This window comes from Botryllus schlosseri, chromosome 4, assembly GCF_051294905.1.
Source record: "Botryllus schlosseri isolate E-star chromosome 4, Bs_hap1, whole genome shotgun sequence".
NCBI classification, from domain to species: Eukaryota; Metazoa; Chordata; class Ascidiacea; order Stolidobranchia; family Styelidae; genus Botryllus; species Botryllus schlosseri.
In genome coordinates this window covers 7616955-7640888 of record NC_137239.1, presented here as the reverse complement: position 1 = coordinate 7640888, position 23934 = coordinate 7616955, and the positions used below count along the sequence as shown (strand labels likewise).

General features: G+C 39.0%; 2 protein-coding genes and 2 long non-coding RNA genes across 11 annotated transcripts in view; 2 read left to right on the top strand and 2 right to left on the bottom strand.

Moving 5' to 3' along the window:
- The first annotated feature begins 245 nt into the window (after positions 1–245).
- The window catches only part of LOC145438054 (monocarboxylate transporter 13-like), a 62556-nt gene continuing 38867 nt past the window's right edge, over positions 246–23934 (top strand). The window contains exon 1 of the mRNA XM_080315430.1: positions 246–706. Within this exon, the coding sequence (XP_080171556.1) occupies positions 517–706 (190 nt within the window). The 5' untranslated portion in view covers positions 246–516. The remainder of the gene's footprint in view (positions 707–23934) is intronic.
- Positions 2602–5242, bottom strand: LOC145438128 (uncharacterized). The gene is made up of 2 exons (XR_013914843.1): positions 4891–5242; positions 2602–2770 (listed from the first exon to the last, which is right to left on the bottom strand). It is a non-coding gene; the product is annotated as an uncharacterized LOC145438128 (long non-coding RNA).
- On the bottom strand, positions 6175–22143 carry LOC145438111 (uncharacterized). 2 transcript variants are annotated; one of them, XR_013914821.1, is made up of 7 exons: positions 21503–22143; positions 20610–20737; positions 11817–11934; positions 10970–11064; positions 9263–9379; positions 8945–9051; positions 6175–6415 (listed from the first exon to the last, which is right to left on the bottom strand). It is a non-coding gene; the product is annotated as an uncharacterized LOC145438111 (long non-coding RNA). The 2 variants fall into 2 exon arrangements; XR_013914820.1 differs by lacking the exon at positions 9263–9379.
- On the top strand, positions 13884–20177 carry LOC145438102 (uncharacterized). 7 transcript variants are annotated; one of them, XR_013914806.1, is made up of 7 exons: positions 13884–14045; positions 14581–14815; positions 14880–14950; positions 15011–15276; positions 17021–17175; positions 17554–17642; positions 19742–20177. XR_013914806.1 is itself a non-coding variant. In XM_080315501.1 (6 exons), exons 4-5 carry the CDS (start codon positions 15070–15072, stop codon positions 17159–17161), a joined length of 348 nt encoding a protein of 115 aa, XP_080171627.1. In that variant the 5' UTR covers positions 13886–14045; positions 14581–14815; positions 14880–14956; positions 15011–15069; the 3' UTR covers positions 17162–17175; positions 17554–18209. The 7 variants fall into 7 exon arrangements, 1 of the variants encoding a protein (XP_080171627.1); XR_013914802.1 differs by having other exon boundaries at positions 13886–14045; positions 14880–14956; XR_013914803.1 differs by having other exon boundaries at positions 13886–14045; positions 14880–14956; positions 17554–17705.

Genomic DNA, 23934 nt, shown 5'->3' with positions numbered 1-23934 from the left:
TCTCGCATATTCACAAATAAGCAAGTATGCCGGTCCCGCTCTACTGAGCAGTCACACAGCCATGTCGCAGGTGAGCTCAAAATTCCTGATTGTTCAAATACCTTATTCTCCATGCTTCAATGGTATCTTGCTACATCCCGTAGCGTTAGAATTACAATTTGCATTAACTTGTTGTTTCGTACGCGCTACATTAGTGATTGGTTATTATTTACGTATTGTTTATGTAGCACAGCCGGAAGATTTTTATTGTTATAGATAGACTTATATGGGGTCGGATTGTAGATTCCACCCCGGAGTGCTAAATTTGGCTTGTTGCAATAGAGATGATTGATTTTATCGGGCATGTTGGTAGACGTAGTAGAACTGCGACAGTCCTATGAATCACTCCATGGCAAATAATTGACTACATTAATATGAACTGTATTTATCTTGCGTTTCGTAATTAGCACTTCGCTATCAGCGCAAAGCTTTCAGTATTCATTGATTTCTCCCTCAAGATTGATTAAACGTAGAATCATGATCGATCCAGAATCGTACAGATATAGATGGGTGATATTGCTATTGGCAAGCGTGACCGGCTCATTAACGTGGGGTCTCGCGTACACGATCAGCGTGTTTTATATCAGCTGGATTGACGAGTTTAAAGCAGGACACGGAGAAGTCGCGGTGATTGGAGGGATAAACGCAGGAGTAGCGTCTTTATTAGGTATGCACTGCGTTAGTTCACAACATCATAATTGGATTATGTTGTGTTTTTTAAGTAGCCGAGACGTCGTAATTTGTATCACGAAGGTTAATGATTAGGGTTGGGCAAAATCGAGTACCTGAGTGATTCGATTCGGAATCACGTATTACGCTTCGAGTCGAGACGAGTATTCAAGTATCCCTCATTATGACGACATAACAGAATGTTATATGTCAATGTTCAAATATCTACCTTTTGTGCCACCACAAAGAATATAGTGCCTGTTATGCATTACATAGAAGGTACTTCGGTATTTTTCGACCATGCAGATTTCGTTGCACTTCGTGACAATGTTGTGGTATGATCATGAGTTCGGAAATGTTATTTCTGTAGCGTTCGTAGCTTTGTATTATTTGATTCGTATGCTGCGATACGGCCAATCAAGGTGTCAAGGCTCACACAGCGGAAAATTGTATCGAAACTACAATGCTCGTTGATAAATCAGCTCGCAGTATGCCGAGGAGTGTATAATTTGACCTCGGTCGGACGCGAACCCGCACCCATTGGTGTTGCGGTCGCGGACTGCGCATTATCGCCATCGATTCAAATTCGAGTACTCTAATCATTGTGCCAAGCCCCAATAATGATGGGATTGGTATGTTGACCGTTGTAGTTATACCTTACACATGCACGGCATATAGAAAGTGTAGTGTAGTATATTTAACGCTCTACCTATACGAATACGTTCTATTGAATGCTCTACTTACCCAAACCTAACAGCACGACTGTGATCTGGAACGCAATCACAACAAGACGAACTCGCCATTCATACGTGAGTTCGACGTTCGTATATGACATTCTCTCGTTTTCAAACTCATTGCGTCATCACTTGAATAGTAATTTATCTGATCGGCCTGGACTGTCACGAAGCGTTGAACATCGAAGCAAACGAATACTGTGGTTATTTTGATATTTACCTGACCGGCATTGATATTAGATTGTATTAGTCTGTCGTTGACTGAATAGTATTACGTGTCGCTTCTTGGATCGCCGTGGGCTTTAATGCCGTATATCAGGGGTACTTAAGGCATGTGTCGCGACCCAGACATGGTTCGCGAAGTTTATAAATTTGGGTCGCGATCGCTGGAAGCAATTGATAAATTACTTGCAGCAACAAAACTTCGCGCGATATCCTGTGCTTGGGACGTAATAATGATGGGTCAAGATTTTTCCGACATTGGTTTCTCTGGAGAGGTCTAATAACCTTCGCGGTTATACTTGAGCAGGATAGAGGGACTGAATATATAGTCTCGTCATTGCGATCTGAGCTCGACAGTACAAATGTGCCCCACAAAGAAAAGGGATGCACCCCAATTTGAAATCGCGTGCGTCACACGTGTTTCATAGAACTGCAACTGGTTGTCCGCGCCTTCTCTATTTTATGTATGGCCATGAATTGGTAGTCCAGCGACATTAACTTGCAATCATGTCGATGCGTGATGATTGGGTCGCGAGATGACATACAACTCGGTATGCCATATATGTTGATATTAGAAAGAGCTGATTCTATTTTTTTTAAATGGTAGGCTGGTTCGCAGACCTATCAGTATGCGACACACGAACACGTGGATTATCGTTAGGTTTTGGGTAAGCTCTTGGATTAGGTTTCCAGCAAACACTGGTACAGACCAGGAATGTCAAAAATTTGTTTTTATTAGGGTGTGGCGGGACTTTTAATGTACTGCGGGACGGTGTATAATGTGTGTTTTCAACATATTTTCAACATTCTGCTAGATTGTCTTTATTACAGCTTGGCGAGAATGTAAAAATACCCTCCCTGCCTCGTCGACTCGTTTCAACGTACTTCTAACGCTCCGCAGAACTGTCAATACTGCCTGCAAATCTCATAAACATAGCTTTGAATTACTGTTATTAAAAAATTCAAACGAAAAGAAAGAACTATCAAACAAAAAAAAAACACTTTCATTTCAGCTTCATTTCAGTAAGCTTAATAACACATATTTTCTTCACCTTGATCGTCGTCTGAAGATATGGTGTCTCTTATTTTCTTTTTTTAACAACCTCCTGTAAAGATAAGACATAAACACCGATTAGCTGAGGCAGTGGTTCCCAACAGGGTTGTAACCAAGTCACAAGGCTTCGAGTCACAAGTCAATCTCACTTTTATAGTTTTGACTCGAGTCAAGTCGAGTCATTTTCAATTCGCCGCGAGTCAAGTCCGAGTCCAAGTCATCGAGCAGAGGTTCGAGTCCGAGTCATGGGATAATGACTCGAGTCCGAGTCCAAGTCATTGTGTTGACTGCTCAGTTTCCAATTAGAGTCTTGTTAAACCCACTGGTATAACCCTATTCGGTGATATCGAATGGTTCGCATTTACAATATACTAATTTTCCTCACTTTTAATAGTTTCTGGTCGCATTTTCAAGCACCAGTACCAATAGACGATGCCCCAATAGGTTGGTTGCTTTGCTATTCTTCGAAATTACAATGAAATGTCGATCTTGGCCGTCTGAGTCACGAGTCATATGACTTGGTTCGAGTCATGCGGAATGACTCGAGTCCAAGTCGAGTCAATACACATAATGACTCGAGTCGAGTCGAGTCATTTCCGTATTTTGAGAAAATGACTCGAGTCAAGTCGAGTCATCAGAAAATCGTGACTCGAGTCTGACTCGAGTCGAGTCATGACTCGAGTCATTACAACCCTGGTTCCCAACGTGGGCGATATCGCCCCCTAGTGGGCGATTTGGCGGTCTAGGGGGGCGGAAACGACGAAGGGGGCGAAAATGGACGAAGGGCGCGACAGGGGACGAAAATAGCGAAGGGGGCGATGACGCATTAAAACGGCTATATTGGAGTCAAGTCGGAGAAATGACCTTTTTTTTAGTCAACCCACGGAAAGTTAGTTGCAAAAGTGTAAAATTCGACAACGAGCCGAAAAGTTGACCTTTTACAGTTGGTATACCGATTTTTCGGTTCACAAAATCTTGGGGGCGATGATCGGCGTTGAGCTTGAAAAGGGGGCGATGAGTCGAAAAAGGTTAGGAACCACTGAGCTAGGGCATTCATTCAGACTCCAGGGCGTAGCAATTTTTGGGGGGATGGGAGGCAAAAATTTGATGTGGTGATATGAGGATATGAAAAAATAGACTAAAATGTATGGTCTTGGGCTCGTAACTGGGTGATTAACACAACTTTAACGGTGATATTTTACCCACAGACATGTTATGGAAGATCAGTGCTCCTGAGCAAATAAATATTTTAAAGATAATGGTTGAATTTGGTCAATAATATTGTCAGTTACACGGGCACTCAATAGGGAGGATCAAACAAACTTATCGGGTGGGGGAGGCTTCATCCCCTAGACCAGTGGTTCCCAACCTATGGTACGCGAGTAGATTCTTTTTCTCGATCGAAGGGGGTTGATAGGATTCAGAAGAGAAATCACGAGCAGTTTCGCTCCATAACTGCCACGACTTCGGGACCCACCTACCCATCTAAACAGACTGGCCCTCTAAGATGAAATATTCTACTGTGCAAACCCATTTTAATTGCCAGATTGCCAATACCCAAAACATATTGCTGTTTAATTGGGGTTTTAGAAAACTTGCTTTTGCAAAATACCATTTTCCTGTGATATGCATAACCGCTATTCCGGAATAACTTCAAGATGAGCTGCTCGACGTTAGGGTGGACATTATATGTTCATTAGAAATCTGTTATTTAATTTTGGTGCCACATATAGTGCGACTTGCGATTATACCCGAAGGTGTCGTCGGAAGTGTTACGCGGTATTGTTAAATTCGACACCATCTTTGTGGGAATGGATTTTCGGTACTCGTTTATATCAAATCGACGACCCGGATTTTTAAGACTCGACCGCATATTGCAAGAAATGGAGCTACAGAATCAGCTTTAAAATAATAAAGGTTTCCACAATTTCTACATAAATGGTCTGATGCTAATTTCAAGAAAAGTGATTTTATCGCTGTTTACACTAACCTGCAGCTAAAATTTCCACAAGGCAGATGACGGTTGTACGATAGTTGAGCTGAATTTGAACCATAACTTAATGGGTCCGCGAAGGTCCGGGACGGTGCATAAGGGGTCCGCCAAGACAAAAAGGTTGAGAACCACTGGCCTGTGATATAAAGTGTTTCAGTGTACATACGAAAAAATCCTACCTTCCATCGGCATCCCCCTTTCTGACTTGGGAAGTGCCACAGTGCTTCCCCGATAACATGAATAGTCTTTTTCATTCGCCCCAACATGAAGATTTTAGCAAGCTCCTAAAATGATTTTTGGAAGCGTTAACATCAAGAATATTAAATCAATATTCCAATATGTTAATGATAAACATTTATTGAAACTAAGAACTTTTCGCGTGTCAATTATCAAGAGCTACCGGCACGATAAAGGAAACAAAACACAGTTGAATTCAAAACCAAATGGAGAATTATGACACAATAATGTCGAATTCATAAATAACATCAATGGAGCCAGAACATAGCAATAATGCAGCGAATAGCAACGGTAGTGTAACTGTATGTCACGCTGTCATAAATCGTTATGGGCATGGCGCAATGTGCATGGCACAGTGTTTAATTCGATTATTCGATTTGTTTCAACCGGAAAATATTATATTCAGATAAACATAATCAGCACCGGATGGACTGGTAACGAGTGTGCCAATATCGAACGTCAAACCATAGGCCATTTGGTACAAATCGAATTTCTATTGATCACGTCGTAATATCCGCGCATATTGCTCTTACTACAGTTACAGACGACTAATAATCGCACATTTAAAAATTGAATTAAGCTGTATGGCTTAATGCAGTGCTTTTCAACCTTTTTGAGCTTCGTTCGCACTTTTTTTGTAAAATAAAATTCATTCGCACAAACTAGCCAAAAATTGTTATACAAAAAGAAGATGAAAATACAACATTTATTTGTTCAGATGTGCAACAAATTGGCTATACTATGTGTCTTAAGCGATCAAGTGTCTCATTAAAAAGGCTGCTATTTTCGCTCGTTTTGATTTCAACAATTTCACTAAAACCCTTCTCGGCTAAAGAAGCTGTTGGGTTTTGTGCAAGAACGTCTACTAGTGCTGGATGGCCAGGTCTTAGAATTTGTTCTGCACTCCTATCCAAAATACAACGTATTTTTTCACGAGTGAAAAATGCTTGCTGAAAGAAATCGATTTTAAGAGCTGACAAAAATGCCCTAGGAGGCTCCACACTCTTAGCGAAAAGAGTGGGTATACTCACCCCAAAAGGTGGTACACGAAAACAGAACTCACGTAACCCTGCGGGTGTATATGACCAGAATCCACCCCATTCCTTGCGGTGTATATCGCATATCTCACCCTAGCCATTAGAATTGATAGGGGCGGAATTTGAATATATACACCCTACATGAAATCCTGTATCTTCTGCCAAATGACACACTATTGCATATAAACATTCTTGATTGCAATGCATATATTCGATATCAATTGAACCATATCAACATAAAATGGAAACATAGTTCGTGAAATAACAAAAACAGAGATCCCAGCGACGGAGAAAAAAATTCACTGAAAATACTGCTCGAAGAATATTGCCCCTGTAATATTGGGAAGCCGCCTCCTCCAGGTTTCCGCAAAACACTCTTTGTAGAGCGAAGGTTGAGTCACTATCTTCAGCAAGAACTTGTGGCATCATCCTGAAATCAAAATGCATACTCACAACCCAATTAACAGGCACATACGCTATGATAACTTAACGAAGTCCACAAAAAGCCGTCACCAAGTATATATATTTTCACAGAGTACTTACAAAAAATCAGATGTTTCACTCGATAAGGCATTGCAGTACAGACTGTGGCCCGATACGGTGAACTTACCGCTATAGGAAACATATTCACACACGATCACTGATGTGTGGGCAATTAGGCATCGACAAGATGGAAATTTATGGATAAACCGCATGTACCAGGCAGACTTGGACAACTAGAAAACGTTCCCTTTTTCCAAATTAGATTTTATTTTTCGAATTAAAGTAGAATTAAAATTATAGCTCCTCAGTTTGAAATTAGATTAAAATTATAATTCTAGCTAACAAATTAGATTAGAATTAGCATTACTGAATCGCGAAAAGTTGACTCAAACTCAGTTAATATCAAATCATAGTTCATCTTATGAGCATGAGAATAGCAAATGTCTGTAGGTACACTGTACAGTAGGGTTGTTCAATAAAAACTTGTTCTCCAAATCTCACTCGCTTAATGTTTAAATTATCAGGTTGTCTAAGAAGACGATGCACACCAAATTTGACTCAATTCCAACCAGTAAAGGCCGTGCACCGAGCGAGATAGTGTAATGGTTATGCGTCCGGCTTCTCGAGCGGTAGGTCGTGGGTTCGATTCCCGGCCGGGTCATACCAAAGACTCGAAAAATGGTATCCGCAGCTATCCTGCTAGGCGCTCAGCAATCACGGATAGCATGGAGGAGAAAAAAAACGGGGGCGCAGACTAGATGACCTCATGGGGCCGTATCGCAACTCCGTCGCCAAAGCATCTCGATGGTGCAGGCGAGAAAGAATATCATATCTCTCTCTGCAATCTTGAATTGAAATTTTTAATTTATTAGGAAAAAAATGAAAAAAATTTCAAATTTTCCAGTCAACCTCATGAAATTGTTGGGTTGTCTTCAAAGACGATGCAAAACAAATTTGACTCTATTCCAACTAGTAGAAGCAGAACTATTTGAGTTTTTCGTTGATAATTCCCATTGAATTGGGGATTATCAACGAAAAACTCAAATAGCTCTGCTTCTTCTAGTTGGAATCCCAATTGGATTGGGGATTATCAACGAAAAACTCAAATAGCTCTGCTTCTACTTTCAATTCAAGATTGCACTGCCTTTACTGGTCGGAATTGAGTCAAATTTGATGTGCAACGTTTTCTTAGACAACCTGATAATTTAGTCATTAAGCGAGTGAGATTTGGAAAAAAGTTTTTCTTGAACAACCCTACTGTAGAATAGGTGTGTTCAAAAATTACTATTTCAAATTCTACCGGCTACATGATAAAATTGTTAGGTTACCTAATTGACGCCTGCACACCAAATTTGGTTCGATTCCAACCAGTAGCCGCATTGCTACAGGAGAAGAAAGTTTTTTGTTTATTATATGAAAATGAATAAAAAAAGACTTGAAATTGTATGTTCACCCCATTAAATTGTTAGGTTGTCCATAGAAACAATGCTTAACCGATTTGGCTCAATTCCAACCAGTGGAAGCGGTTGGATCTGAATAAAATAGCATTTACGGGGACCGATTCTTTAATCATTTATTACAATTGTGGTCACCGTAAATACTATTTTATTAAATTCCAAATTTTTGGACATCAATAACTCCGCTTCGGCTGGTTTGAATTGAACCAAATTTGGTGGGCATCGTTTCTATAGACAACCTAACAATTTCCTGGGTAAACAGAAAATTTTGAATTTTTTTCACTCATTTTTAAATGATAAATAAAAAACTTCCTTCTGCAGTAATGCGGCTTCTGGTTGGAATTGAACCATATTTGGTGTGTAGCCTTCGATTCGCTAATCTAATAATTTTATCAAGTAGCCAGTAGAATTTGAGAATAAAATCATTTTAACACCCTTATTGTACAGCAAGCTTGGCTGTTTCGCACTATACAGTTCTGCTGTAGCATTTCCAGGAAAACCAGACATTAAATTAGAAATGAAACTAGGCTATAGAAAGATTTCATACATTCGATTAGAATTGGAATTAGAGCTTAGAAACATTTCACAAATTAGAATAGCTTCATTTAGTATAATTAGACAACTAGAATATCTATAGTTGTCCAAGTTCGGCAACACCGCTTGTATCAGAAATAACAATATATTTTGAAGATTCTTTCTGTTAGTAGTGTCATGTGCCATTAGTAATTTTATATTAGTCGCAAAGATTCATATCGTAATTTTCAAAGTAGAAACCTCCGAAAAACTGCTTACCATACTTGTCTATTTTTCCGACATTTCGTATTCTACTTCTACTTGACATAGCTTTGACTTGTACTGGGGACTGTTGCATCTACTTGTAATCGAGTATAAATTGACGACGGTATTTCTACATCGACTTGAGTAGCAACGCTGGTAACTTTGACCATCTCTGCTTTGGTTTACCTCATATATGCGACTACGAAAGTTGACATCAGGTGTCGCTAACAAAGTTGTCATACCTGCTGGCTTGATAACGAGTCTTTCAGTTTTCGCATCATACCCTCAAACTCCGTTAGTTCCTGTGATAGAATCTTGCTCTTGCAGCATGTAGTCTTTAAGCAGCATCCTAAATTTTGAAGAAAATCAGAGAAATACATGCATGGACTTGAGTTAAATCTGACTACTTGGTATTAATACAAAACACGAAACGTTTCCTGGTTGGGCAATATTAACTTTCAGAGGGGATTCAAAGCGACCACAGATACTAGTCTGATTATAGAAACCTTGACTTGCCTTATCTATGGAAATTAGCAAATTAGCTGGAAGCTAATGATTACCTTGCAATATGTGCTGTTTGATGAAGGTCCATCACTGTTTCGAAGCATACGGTTTTACGGTTCAATGCGACGTCGACTTGGTTGATATCCCCTGACATGATCGTGTATAATAACATCCTAAAATTGAAAAATAACCACGAAGTATAAACGTTTAGTTGACAATTTGGAATGGATTCTAAACTCCCAAGTCATCTGATATGTGCACTAGGGGTCTTCAAAAATGACTTTTTCTCTCAAATCGTACTGGCTACTTGATAAAATTGTTAGGTTACCTAATTGAAGCCTGCACACCAAATTTGGTTCGATTCCAACCAGTAGCCGCATTGCTACAGGAGAACAAAGTTTTTACTTATCAGGCCTATATGAAAATGAGTAAAAAAAAAATTAAAATTTTCTGTTCACCCATTATATTGTTAGGTTTTCTATAGAAAGAATGCTCAACCGATTTGGCTCAATTTCAACCAGTGGAAGCGGAGTTATTGGCGTCGAAAAATTTTGGATTTCAGTAAAATGGTATTTACGGTGACCGATTTTTAAATCATTTATTACAGTTGTGCCCACCGTAAATACTATTTTATTCAAATCCAAAGTTTTCGACATCGATAACTCCGCTTCGGATGGTTTGAATAGAGGCAAATTTGGTGGGCATTGTTTATAGACAACCTAACGGTTGCATGGGTGCACAGAAAATTTTGAATTTTTTTTACTCATTTTTATATAATAAATAAATAAACTTTCGTCTCCAGTAGCAATGCGGCTGCTGGTTGGAACCGAACCAAATTTAGTGTGCAAGCTTCAATTAGGTAACCTAACAATTTCATCAAGTAGCCACAAGAATTTGAGAATAAAAAGTCATTTTTGTACACCCCTGCTGTACAGCAAGCTTGGCACGTTTCGCACTAGTTATATAGTACTACTGTAGCATTATCAGGAAAATCAGACATTGGATTATAATTGAAATTAGACCATAGAAAGATTTCATAAATTCGATTAGAATTAGAATTAGAGCATAGAAACATTTCACAAATTACAATGGCCTCGATTAGTATATTTAGAGAGAGAGATATGGTATTCTTTTTCGCCTGCACCATCGAGATGCTTTTTGACGACGGACATGCGATACAGCCTTTATAGTAAAGTCATCTAATCTGCACCCCCGTTTTTTTCTCCTCCATGCTATCCGTGATTGCTGAGCGCCTAGCGGGATAGCCGCGAATACCAGTTTTTGAGTCTTTGGTCTGACCCGGCCGGGGATTGAACACGCGACCTACCGATCGAGAAGCCGGACGCACAACCGTTACACTATCTCGCTAGAATATCTAGTTGTCCAAGTCTGGCAACACCACCTATATCAGGATAACTGAATATATTTTTGAAGATCCTGTCTGTTAGTAGTGTCATATGCTATTAGTAACTTTACAATAATCGCGAAGATTCATATCGTAATTTTCAAAGTACAAACTTCCGAAAAACTACTTACCATACTTGACTATTTTTCCGACATTTCGTATTCTACTTCTACTTGACGTAGCTTTGACTTGTACTGGGGACTGTTGCATCTACTTGTAATCGAGTATAAATTGACGGCAGCATTTCTACATCGACTTGAGTAGCAACGCTAGTAACTTTGACAATCTCTGCTTTGGTTTACTTCATATATGCGACTACGAAAGTTGACATCAGGTGTCGTTAACAAAGTTGTAATACCTGCTGTCTTGATAACAATTCTTTCAGTTTTCGCAGCATAGTCCCAAGATTGGTTAATTCCTCTAATGTAATCTTGCTCTTGCTGCATGCGGTCTCTAAAATTTAGAGAAAATCAGATATAGAAAAATTGATATGAATTTAATATTGATTCAAAACACGTTTGAAACGTTTCCTCCTCAGTCCTCAGGCAATATTGACTTTCAGAATGGATTCAAAGGGACCACAGATCAGGATTGTACTATTCGAGTCATGAATTGACTCGAGTCAGGATTTTCTGATGACTCGACTTGACTCGAGTCATTTGCTCAAAATATGGAAATGACTCGACTCGAGTCAATCAGTGTATTGACTCGACTTGGACTTGAGTCATTGCGCATGACTCGAACCTAGTCATATGACTCAAGATTCAGACGGCGAAGACCTACATTTCTTTGAAATTTCGGAGAATAGTTAAGTAACCTCACTATTTAGATTACGCCTATTGGTACTGGTACTTAAAATTTCGACCAGTGAGGGAAATTAGTATATTTATGAATGCGAACCATTCGATATCACCAAACAGAGTTATAAAAAGTGGATTGAACAAGATTTCAACTGGAAGCTGATCAGTCAACACAATGACTTGGAATCGGATTCGAGTCATAATACCATGACTCAGTGGTCAAAGAAAAATGACTCGACCTGACTCGAGTCAAAACTATATTAGTGAGATTGACTTCTGACTCGGAGCCTCGTGACTTGGTTACAACCCCGCCACAGATACATGTCTAACTGTGTCTTGATTTGAAAACGTTGACTTAAGTCTTATACTTCGAAATTAGCAAATTATCTGGAGGATAATGATTACCTTGTAATATAAGCTGTTTGATAACGATCCTTTACTGTTTCGCATCATACGCTTCTACCGTTAAATGCGACGTCGATTTGGTTGAAATTCCCCGATATTTTGCTTGTATAGCAGCATCCTAAAATTGAAAAAATAACCATGAGGCATACGGTAAACATTCAGGTGATAATTTGGGTTGGATTCGAAACACCTAAGACATCCAAAATGTGTACTGATGTTGTAGCCTTGACTTGCTTTAATGCTTGTTAATAAGCAAGTTAAAATACAATTTTGCAACTCTCCTACGCATAGTATATTACTCACCAATAACATATTTGATTTCACATTCACAGAGTAAGAGTCTGCTACTAATAGCAATCAGTCCTTGAATCTAACAAAAAGCAGATTTGTGCATGTCATGTCATTTGTGTATGTCATATCATGAGTCAAGAAGTGCATATATTAGATTTGTTTATGTTGATCAAAAGGACAGTTTGATCAACTTTGGCAAGGCTATGTTTGCCTCTTCATATTGGTTAAAACATTGAAGACCCAGCTAATCCGTGCATTGTTGCACACCCAGTTGACCGCAGTAGTGCGCATTGCTACTCAAGCAATAGATGTAAATTTCTACTCAATGACAAGCATATAGAAGTGACTATGTCAAATCCATGTCAAGCTGCTTTAAATTAAAATAAATATATGAACAGAACTCAGAGAAGTAGTTTCAAAAGAAGTAGTCTAGTTGATGGGTCACATACTCTTAGCAGATAGTCTGAGGAGGGCACTGCAAAATATGTTCAATACTACTGGCAAGCCTGCTCCTAGTCAAGTCTGTCATATTCATAGTGATAGCAATATAGCATTGTCATATTCCCAGCAAACACTAGATATCTTTTGAACCTGTCAGGATATCTTTTTCTTGTCCGCTCATGTTCAAATCATATCTTGTGCATACCTTGTGCTGTAGTACAACTTAAATATATCTTTTTCTTGTCCAGTCATGTTCAAATCATATCTTGTGCATACCTTGTGCTGAAGCACAACTTAAATATATCTTTTTCTTGTCCAGTCATGTTCAAATCATATCTTGTGCATACCTTGTGCTGAAGCACAACTTAAATATATCTTTTTCCTGTCCAGTCATGTCCAAATCATATCTTGTGCATACCTTGTGCTAAAGCACAACTTGAATATATCTTTTTATTGTGCATACCTTGTGCTGAAGCACAACTTTTCTTGGCTAAATTTTGTCTAATGCTGAAAATATATTTGTGAGGAATATCAAATTCGATTATTGCTTCCTATTACGGTAGAGTGGCGTTTATAAATGTACCGTAGATTATAATGAATTTTTACTCTTATAGGGCGATTTAGTCACCTATAGTGTCACTACCGAATGTTCCACCTGGTGCCACGCTGTTTCTTGCGATTTTGTAGGCTAAACTTCAATATCATATTAGCCCGGCTCTAGGTAGCAATTTGAAAGTCCGAAAAATCCGGCTGAAGAATTTCCAGTTCTGCGTCCAAAAAACTTCTGCCAAAATCATGATATAGTATTTAAGATTATCTTGCTGAAATCCGACTGTCGAAACAAATTCATAATCCGGATCCAGTCCGGCTGTACTGTAACGCTGAAATCCTGCTACGACTCCGGCTCCTGATCCGGAGTGTAAACGAGAGGCCATTTCTCCCACGCGAGCAAAAGTCTCGGCGCGAAATATATTTCTGGCAGATAAAGCGCTCTCGTAATGGCGGCTTACAGCTGCAGTTGAATGTTTGGTTTAGTTGCGTTCTGGAATTAATCGTGGTATTTTGAGGCTCAACTAACCATATTCCTTCAGAGGATTACTGAAACTGAACTGTACATGGTAATTTATATATGCTTAATATGAGACATATGTATATGGTGTTGGTATAATGTCACAAAGTATATAGAACTTGGTTTGCACTTTTGCGAATATCATAAGCTATTGTGACAGTACTGGATTATATAATATCATCAGATGGTGGTCACTCAAATCATCCATTGTGATTGAATGTTTTTGTACTTTTGTTTATAATAGTGTAGTGTGGCGCTTGTGGGCTCAGGCGCTCAGCCAAGACTTGGTAGTTCTCAGATATATAATATGACAGTGGAAGCACAGACGAAAGCAAAGAATGCCACTAATGAGGCGAAAAACAAGAAGCCACGAAAACATGACAAAAGCAATTGGTCTCTGTGGAAAATCTGGATCGAATGCTCATCCAGTAAGTATAAACTCATAATTTGTGAAGATTTGCCTATACCAAGTATCATTGCAGACTCGTACAGACTGCTTATTTAGTTAGTTGACGGACAACTAACGAACGGTTTTTTCAGTACCGTAGTTCTAGTTCTAGATGCACATTTGGAAAAATACTACCGTAATAGTTTCCAAACAACTAGAGAGCGCCTGTCGTTAGTTGCGAGTTTTAAATTTGAGTAATTCTATAGTTGCGCTTACTAAAAATCCAGTAGTTTTTACAAATCTGGGACCTTGCCAACTATATTATTCATCTGTATTAGATGTATGGGAGAAGGCTTATAGTGACAGGAAGGAAGTTGTGGACAATAGTAGCTTGCCCCCCTCTTCATTGTCTGAAGATGAAGAACGACAACAGTCTAAACAAAGACGTCAACCGCCCAAAATATTTTAGAATAATTCTGTTTCAAATGATGATCAAGGTATCGGTATATACTCTTGTTATTCTGCCTAATATGTTGTACACAGAATATTCATATATAAATTTTCATACTTTGTAGATGATGCGTTTCCTTCAAAGAAGAAAAGTAATCCAAGTATTCAGACACAAGGCATGCTAATACCAATTCTAAGAATGCGGCCATCTCCTGATTCTGGCAATAAAAGTGTGACAAGCAAGGGTGCTGTTTTCAATGATGCTTGCAATGCAAGTTTGCCATCATGCGGAGAGTGTTCAAGAACAGCATGATTCCAACATTGAATGTAGCGGCCAGTTGCAGGGAACTAACCCATGCAGTAAGCTCCTATAACACTTTGATTCATTCTCGAATTTGAGTTATAGCGTCGTTCTGTTTTCTAGACGCTCCTTCATTTGTAAGCAGTGTTGAACTGGAAAATTCTGACTGTCAACAACGAGGCCTAGATCACAAAGTAATGGTAAGATTATCACATATGATTAATCCAGCTTTCTTATATTCAAATAATTTTTAGCTGCTCCGTGCACACCATCAACTCCAACATCTGCATACAGTGACCACTCAATTTCTTTGATGCGTAAAGACATCAAAGAATTGAAGTTAGAGATGAACCAGATGATGGATCTCAGTAAAGGTCACATCATCACCGATTCAAAAAAACACAGTACCACAACCCCAATCTTGCTGGAAGATCTTATTGAAGACCCCTGTCAAACCTTATCTCATCTGGAACAACTGGAAAAGAACTTGATTAACTGCGATTGCAAGAAGTCTGAACTGGTATGATTTTGTTGATTAGAGCAAACTTTGCCAGACTATCTAACTCAGACCTGGCCAAAGTGCGGCCCGCAAACCATTCTGAGCGGCCCGCGTGTCCATTTCTCGAAATTCAAAACACAAAACCTACTTTTGAAAATTAAACCGTAAGCTTATAAACTGGGCCGGAACGGAAATATACCGCGGTTACGCAGCCTACGTCCCTCGCAAGCTCGCATGCACAATCCATGTTCAACATAAAGCCAATGTAGCAAAGTATGTCGTAACAATTAAAATCACAATAAGTCACTCTTTTCATTTAGTTTAAACCTTCTTTGTTGCCATTGTCACATTCCGCAGATTCAAGTCGAGTCATTTTCAACTCGCCACCGAGTCAAGTCCAAGTCATCGATCAGAGAGTCGAGTCCGAGTCATGGTATTATGACTCGAGTCCAAGTCAATGTGTTGACTGCTCAGTTTCCAGCTAAAATCTTGTTAAACTCACTTTTTATAACTCTGTCTGGCGATATTGAATGGTTCGCATTTATAATATAGTAGTTTTCCTCACTTTTAGCAGTTTCTGATCGCATTTTCAAGTACTACTACAAATAGACGAAATCCCAATAGGGAGGTTACTATAATATTCTTCGAAATTATGATGAAATATCGGTCCTGGCCGTCTTTGTCCCGAGTCATATGACTTGGTTCGTTCGAGTCATGCGCAATGACTCGAGTCCAAGTTGCGTCAATACACAGATTGACACGAGTCGAGTCATTTCCGTATTTAGAGACTTGTACAAACTAACCATTTAGTTAGTTGAAAGTCAACCAACTAACGGTTTCTTGGGTAGTTGTAGTTCTAGTTGCGGATTTTCAAAATTGAGTAGTTCCAATTCTAGTCGCACATTTGAAAAAATACTAGTTGCCGAACATCTAGTAAACATGTGTCGTCGTTTTGGGCGAATTGAGATGCCGGTGTTCTATTGAATGATATATGTACTGTACAGTCATAGGCGACGAGTTGCGGGGTGGTGGGGCGTCGCGTTGCCTTGTGCACTGATGAATCTCGCTATTTGGCAACACGCCTCTTCCTAATTAGCTTCGCGCAACACTGAAAATACGACTTATTGATTTGCGACTGAATATTAGCATCAGTACGGTCATTTCAAAAGGACGTTGATCAGCGCGCCTACGGTATTTAGTTGTTCGACGCGTTGATATGCGATGGTATTTATTTATTCACGACAGATCAGGAAGTCGCTAATTAACACCACTTCCGGACCTGCAAACTGATCATGCGCATATAATCGTCAGCACGAGAAGATTGTATAATCGTCATTTACGGATGTACTTAACCATAATGAATTGATGCTATATTAGTGAATTCGAAAAATATCGAAACCCCGCGCTATTATTTTAAAACCCCTTACTGATTTTTCGGCTGGCTGATTTTAGGGATGCCAGGGCCGGCCTGAACAGAATAAAATTTATATTTACGTGATTATTATATCAGCAGCTTTCCATTGACACACGTTTTATTGGATTTTGCACTCGAAAAGCCGGTCAAAATGGCCGTAAGGTTGCCTTTGTTCCAATGGAAAGTATGACGTAGCCTAACCCAAATGCAGTGTCCACACCATATAGGACACTATGGTAACATTGTTTGTGCTGGGCAAAATTGAGTACCTGAAATTTAATAATAAACTGAACTGGTCTAGTGATTTTTCATTCTGGCACACACCACTATGTATTGTATTTTGTATTATAGGTATCTGCTTTGAATGGACTTCGGGGTGAACAATTGGCCTCAACGGTCAGAAATATGACAAGCATAGCTGCAAAGGTTCAGTCTGGAAGGTCAAAGAAGCAAAAATGGACAAAAAAAAAGTTTTCAAAATTTTACTCTTGACAAGACTACTAAACGTAAGTTGTAACTAATATTATAATCGCGATTACAAAACCCTCAATAACAATGTCTTCGAGAGCATTTTTACAGAGTTAGGGTATTTTGATTTCCCTTCTTGTGAAATATCATTGCAGCAAAATTGCAAATTGTTGCTGACCACACGGACTTGTAAGCCCTCGTTTGAAGTCATCTTCTACTGAGATTGCCGACATGGCGAAATCACAAACAAGTGCGTTGATTGCGCAACTCCGTGCTGAGTCTGAAATGTTTTGAAATACCAATTTTGACATTATGTGGTGATCACATTCGAGAGAGATTGTTACCGCTGGCGGAGATTCCGATTTGCCGCATTGTTTTGTAATGCCGCCCCTGATCTACTTATATTCTCTTTGAAGGAGCATGCAAAGTGACTCATCCTACGGCCGAGAGTCGAACAATTACAAGTAAAGTGGGACGATTTCTAACTGTTATTGGAGCTTGCAAGGTAATTTTGTTTATGAATCTGACGTCTGTGTGACAGCTGCGTTCTTTATCATATTATTTGACAGTAAGTGAATCGTTGCTACTTCCAGGGCCGCTACCATTCATATTCAGAACACTATACCTGTGGTTCCCAAACTGTGACGTAATGTAATTAAAAAAAAAATTCTAGTAATTATTTAATTTTGTCAAGATTGTCGGCCCAGCTTGCATAAATTTTTGATCCTCTCGTAACACTTTCTAAGATTTAGCGGTGGAACCAATGTCTCCAAAACTTTTGTGCGAATAATGGATCACTCAATTTCAAATTCCTTTCAATTCACATTTCTACACGGGAAGCAAGTTTATCCTCAACTGGTCGCATTTGTACCGCGTGGAGGGCTCAGCGCCTGGCTTAGCTTCTATATGTTGGAATTGAGCCAAATTTGGCGCGCAGAGTTTAATCGATAATCAAGTCGAAGTAGATGGTAAAGTTTGACTTGGCTGTCACACACCACCAAGGTCGTCGTGATTTACAAAAGACGGTTCGGTATCCTTGGATGAATGCCATGTTGGGATCAATTCACTACCTTCGAGTCACGAGCCATTGCACATTTTGACTCGAGTCGAGTCAAGTCGCTCGTTTTTGGAGGTGACTCGAGTCAAGTCAAGTCAAATTGAATTTTCGAAGTATGAGTGGTGATGCAAAGTCATTACATTTTGCTAACTGGTGATGGACAGATTAATTGGCCATTTATCTTGAATCAAATAGCGAATATAAAGTTAAATATACATGCAAAAAGGTGTTGCATCGCGCGCACACTAGGGTTGTTCAAAAAAAACTTTTTTTTCCAAATCTCACTCGCCTACTGACTAAATCGTCAGGTTGTCCAAGAAAACGATGCACACCAAATTTGACGCAATTCCAACCAGTCAAGGCCGTGCAATCTTGAATTGAAATTTTTAATTTATTAAAAAAAATTTTAAAAAAAATTTCTCAAATTTTTCTGTCAACCCCATGAAATTGTTGAGCTGTCTTCAAAGACAATGCAAAACAAATTTGAGTCAATTCCGACTTGTAGAAGCGGAGCTATTTGAGTTTTTCGTTGATAATCCCCGGATCAAGGATAATCCGACAAATATCAACGAAAAACGCGAATAACTCCGCTTCTACTGGTCGGAATTGACTCAAATTTGTTTTGCATTGTCTTTGAAGACAGCTCAACAATTTCATGGGGTTGACAGAAAAATTTGAGAAATTTTTTTTAAAATTTTTTTTAATAAATTAAAAATTTCAATTCAAGATTGCACGGCCTTGACTGGTTGGAATTGCGTCAAATTTGGTGTGCATCGTTTTCTTGGACAACCTGACGATTTAGTCAGTAGGCGAGTGAGATTTGGAAAAAAAAGTTTTTTTTGAACAACCCTAGCGCACACACGTAGAACTGCTAATAAAATACGCGAGTAACTGTCCACATGCAACAGTCTGGTTTTATTGCCAATATAGAGGATCGAATATGAAGCCTCGAGAAGTTGAACAAATTTATTTGCTACAACAGGCACTATCCATCTACACATCCGTGAGAATATTAAGGCATAAACTAAATTCGTTCGATTTAAATCATATAAGAGTGTTGGTAAAGGTGAGCGCTGTGCAATGTAGGCACTGAACCGTCTAAGAAACAAAGATATGTTGCTATTAGATTAATCTACAACTACTACTACAACGTAAGCAGTGAACGTTTAGTCATTGGTCGATTTATTTGTGATGTAATAATGGAGTGTCAGTGATTCGTACAATCAGTGAATGACTGATTGCTCTCACAAGTGACACCGACGTAACGCGGACAACCCGAACATAGATAAGATAGGATGATTTAATTGACACTGTTTACTTGATGACTTGAAATTGACTTGTGAATTTTGCTCCGAGTCATGAGTCAATCCTCATTTCTGAAGCGCCGAGTCAAGTCAAGTCATTTTTACAAAGTGGACTTGAGTCATCCCAACACTGGATGAATGTGACTTCACATGACCGTCCCACGGTACTCGCACCCAAACACATAAATTACTTTTGCACTACTGCTATAATCAATCAAAGTAATCAATTCATTTATGTTATAGGATGTCAATAAAGGAGAAAACAGGAGCAAGACTGTTATCGAGGAGGCTGAAGATTCCGATACCGATAACATGGACTATTGCTAATGCAGAAATAATTGCTGAAGTCATTGCAAAGTTCTGTATCAAGGCCCAATTCTTGCTTGTGTATTTTCTTCATCCGAGTTTTTTTGGCGTGTTTTGTACTGATTTCATACAGAACAGAAAGCCATATAAATGATTTTAAAAATTGGCGATTAGTTTTCATTCTGAATCAAGGCCTACCTCTTGCTGTCTACTTCTTGTTAACGTATGCTGTGTGTTGTCTGGACTGTTATTTTACCTTCATTCTTCATCCATTTTTATTGCAATTTTCCGTCAATGTCTAGTCCAGTGCATTTTTTGTATTTTGAACTGGTATAATATAGAACAAAAAGCCATACATGATTTGTAAAACTGACGATTCGTATTCGTTCATATGTGAAGTGCAGCATATAGCAGGTTTAGCCAACCAGGGTTCAGGGTCACACAGGGTCGAGCTGTACAAAAAATATATTATAGGATATCGTTGAGGATGTTTATCAGGATATCTTTGAGGATGTTTATCAGGATATCTTTGAGGATGTTTATCAGGATATCTTTGAGGATGTCCATCCGGATATCTTTGAGGATGTCCTACAGGACATCTTATATATATCCATTTCTGTCGACAAATGTATATATTTTGCACATAATTGAAGGACATCTTTTGAACTCATAGAAGATGTTTAAAAAATATCTTTAATAAGTTTTGTGTTTGCTGGGTTTTCACCCATGTCATAATATCATTAACATTTACTGGCCCCAATTTACGGGGATCGAAAGCTTTCATCATCAAATGTCCATTGCTCACCTCAGATACCATTGCTTCATTTTCTTCAGCCCTTTGCTGTTTGTATGTTACACTTGTTTTCTCATGAGCAGAAATCGATAATTTCATTCTTCAAGAGCCCCAAATTTGCGATCTATGCCCATGCAAGTCTGAAGTATAATAGATAATATGTTTACTTTCCTGCCATAACATAACATATAATGTGTATATAGCTTAGTGATAATGACAGGTTGATAGGCTGATAACATAACCCTGCATAGTCAGTGGTAGGCTACCTTTACACTTAAACAGGTCGTGATGTGCTTTGGTAATCATAATACTTACCTATATAACGACAATCGATTTTTTTTTCAATGCACTTACAAACGATGTTGATCGAGCCCAAATTACCGTAGTTTATAATCATAGCTGATGCTGCACCTGTCTACAGTATCTCCATTAGAGCCATTGAGCTACTGTGTCTTGGATATTGGTATCGGTACTGGTGATACAACAATGTATGTGAATTCAATGTATCGTCACTACCGGCTCTGCCATGTTTCTATGTGTCGGAGGTTTATCTGGGCTCCTCGTCGCCGATCCCGCTGTAAATACAGCGCCTTCAAAAGCCCAGAGGAAGAGAGAGCCGAACTCTTGAAAGATGGCAGCAAAAGATCACGTTGAAGAAGCAGAAAGCAAAAAAGACATCTGACCTTAATGAAATTCATGTACTGGGCGCAAATGACTATAATAGCGATAAGCGCCAATAATGTCTTAATAAAAACAAAAACCGGTACGTTAAAAATTCCAGCTTGCTACATATAATTCTGTTCAGTACAGCTGCAACACTGAGTAACAGGAATCGGATCTGTACCGGAAACGCAACGGAACAAATGTTCTCTACTACTATAGTACCGATACGAAATGTAACTCACCTTTCAGATATTTTCAATCTCGAATGAGACTTTCTTCACAGATTCACGACAACTAATACGGTCAGTCGATAGCCAGTCTGGTCTCGTAAGCGCGGAAATACGGCATATAACGAAACATTTTACATAGCTGTATCGAAACATAGCAGCAGCTGTTCTGGTGACGACGGTTTGTTTGTTCCATTATGATGTCACAATTGACTAACTGATGCAATAACTATATTGAAGTTAAGGATCTCCGGAATATTTGTATGTATACTATAATTGATTTATCAGAAATGTGGATTTGATAGCTGTGAAGCTGCAGATTACATCATAATAAGCTTAAAAAAGTCTTGCAGTACTAGATTCATCTTCATAGATCGAACCATTGATACGATCCGAAAGCTGTATGCGAATTGTCGTTGTCGGTTAGGCTTAGTGTGCAATTCATAAAGCTACCAAATAGTGAATAACATAACAATATAGATATGCAAATAACCAGGAAACTTTGCCCCAATTTAGTCCCTCTTTCGCCCACTTCAATGATTGTTCCGTGACGTAACCTCGTGTCCCATTTTAATTTGAATTCTTTCTACGCCCATATTGCGTACTGCTCACGTAAGTTTGTGGCTAAAATTTGACTCCTTCTTGTATTCCCAGCTTTAAATATCCGTAACCTGCATTATAGGCTACTGTGGTTATACACTAATGCCGTGCGGCATAGGCCCGATATATTTTGTACATAGATATAGCCTACGTACATTCGTACAACTGTGCATTTGACGTGGCATGAAAGAAATTATAAACCAATATCGTGGCAACTTCATAATGTGTCGTATTTTTGCCACACACTTGAGATACATCGGTCACACTATAGTAGCCAGGGTGAAACTTCAGCCAAAGTACGAGTGCCGCAGTGCACGATAAATGTGAATTACAATATTATATTGTGGACTTGACTATTATTCATTCATGTCGATGTAGCACAGCACGAACTAATACAACGAATGCTTATTTGTCACTGAAGCTGAAGCTATATGCGTAAGCGAATTTACTTGATCGAACCGGGTTAAATCCATAAAAACTGAACAATGCAACATTGCCTAAGCCTACCCAAGAAGCCTTAAAGACACGGACAACAATAAAGTGGGTGAAAACACGCATTTTCGGTGGATAATTAAAACCCAAAGAGAATATGTCCTACACGACCTACAGTTAGACACAACAGGCTTAACCAGGCTTCTGACCGACACAGACTTAAAACTTCAACAGTTTTGTGGAAGCTTGAGGAAGCGGTTAGCGCGGATTGAATCCCAAACTTCATATTTGTCTGACAAAAGGTGTGATCTCTAACAATTCACCCCAAATGCCAATGCTTCGGGTGTATATTTTATGGTATGTGTGTATAGGGGTGTATTTGGCTTATTTCCACCAATAGCTTAGGTGTAAATGACAAATTTAGTACCCAATAAGTGTGATGACTCAAAACACACCCTACGCTAGGGTGTGAATTGCGAAAACACACCATTTTCGTTTACAGTGCAGTATGTCGAAAGAGTGAAAAACCCACTTATTTGTGTTGAGGCTTTTGCCTTATCTCTTGGAAAATAAGGTCTAAACCAGAGGCGGGCAACTTCTCCAGTCGGCGGGCCGGATATAGGAAAATAAAGTACTTCGCGGGCCGGATTACTGTATCGATACATTATTCGCCAATATATCCACATATACAAGGAATAAATCATATATAATGAATGTATTTTGACGACAGCAATGTCACTTCAAAGCTATTTCTCGCCGATAATGAGGAGGTCAATGTGGATTTGAGATATAGCATTGTCATACAGCAGTGGTCTGGAGCCTATGGCTCGCGAGCCAAATATGACTCTTTTGGGGATAAGATATGGCTCTTTTCCAAATATTTATTTTTGTACTGAATTGGTCAATGTTGCAGCGACTTGTTAGTAAATTTTCATCACGATCAGAATAATTATTCCCGTGGCAGTGTAAACATGTCTTGGCGAGGTAAAGGCAACGCCGTCTTCAGGTTTAGGAGCTCGAACTCTTTTCAAAATCCACAAATTTAAGTTACTGTCGCGTCGGCGACCAATATCACCGATGTATAGCCTACCTGACTCGATTCACTCGAAATCTTGGATTGCGCAATACGTTGATCGATCAAAGAGAATACCAGACATGGCGACACCAATATGACAACGCGGTTTTCAAATACAGAGAGAGAGAGAGAGATTTTTATTGATTTGTCCAACCGTAAAGAAAACATCATTGGCACATGCAACAACAATAAATGAACTTACGGTATAGGACAGGGTGTGACCGATATGACTCTGGGTAGGGTCAACTAGTCTGATCACACCCTGCATTAACAAATACAGATATTGTGTTATAAATTTGGATGCATTGGTTGGGATCAATGAATTCAGCTCAGCATAAAA

Excerpts from the sequence above, each read along its gene's own strand:
- LOC145438102 (XM_080315501.1), top strand. The coding sequence starts at position 15,070 with ATGCGTAAAGACATCAAAGAATTGAAGTTAGAGATGAACCAGATGATG. Across the intron at positions 15,277-17,020 it reads ATTGCAAGAAGTCTGAACTG|GTATCTGCTTTGAATGGACT; the intron begins GTATGATTTTGT and ends TTTGTATTATAG.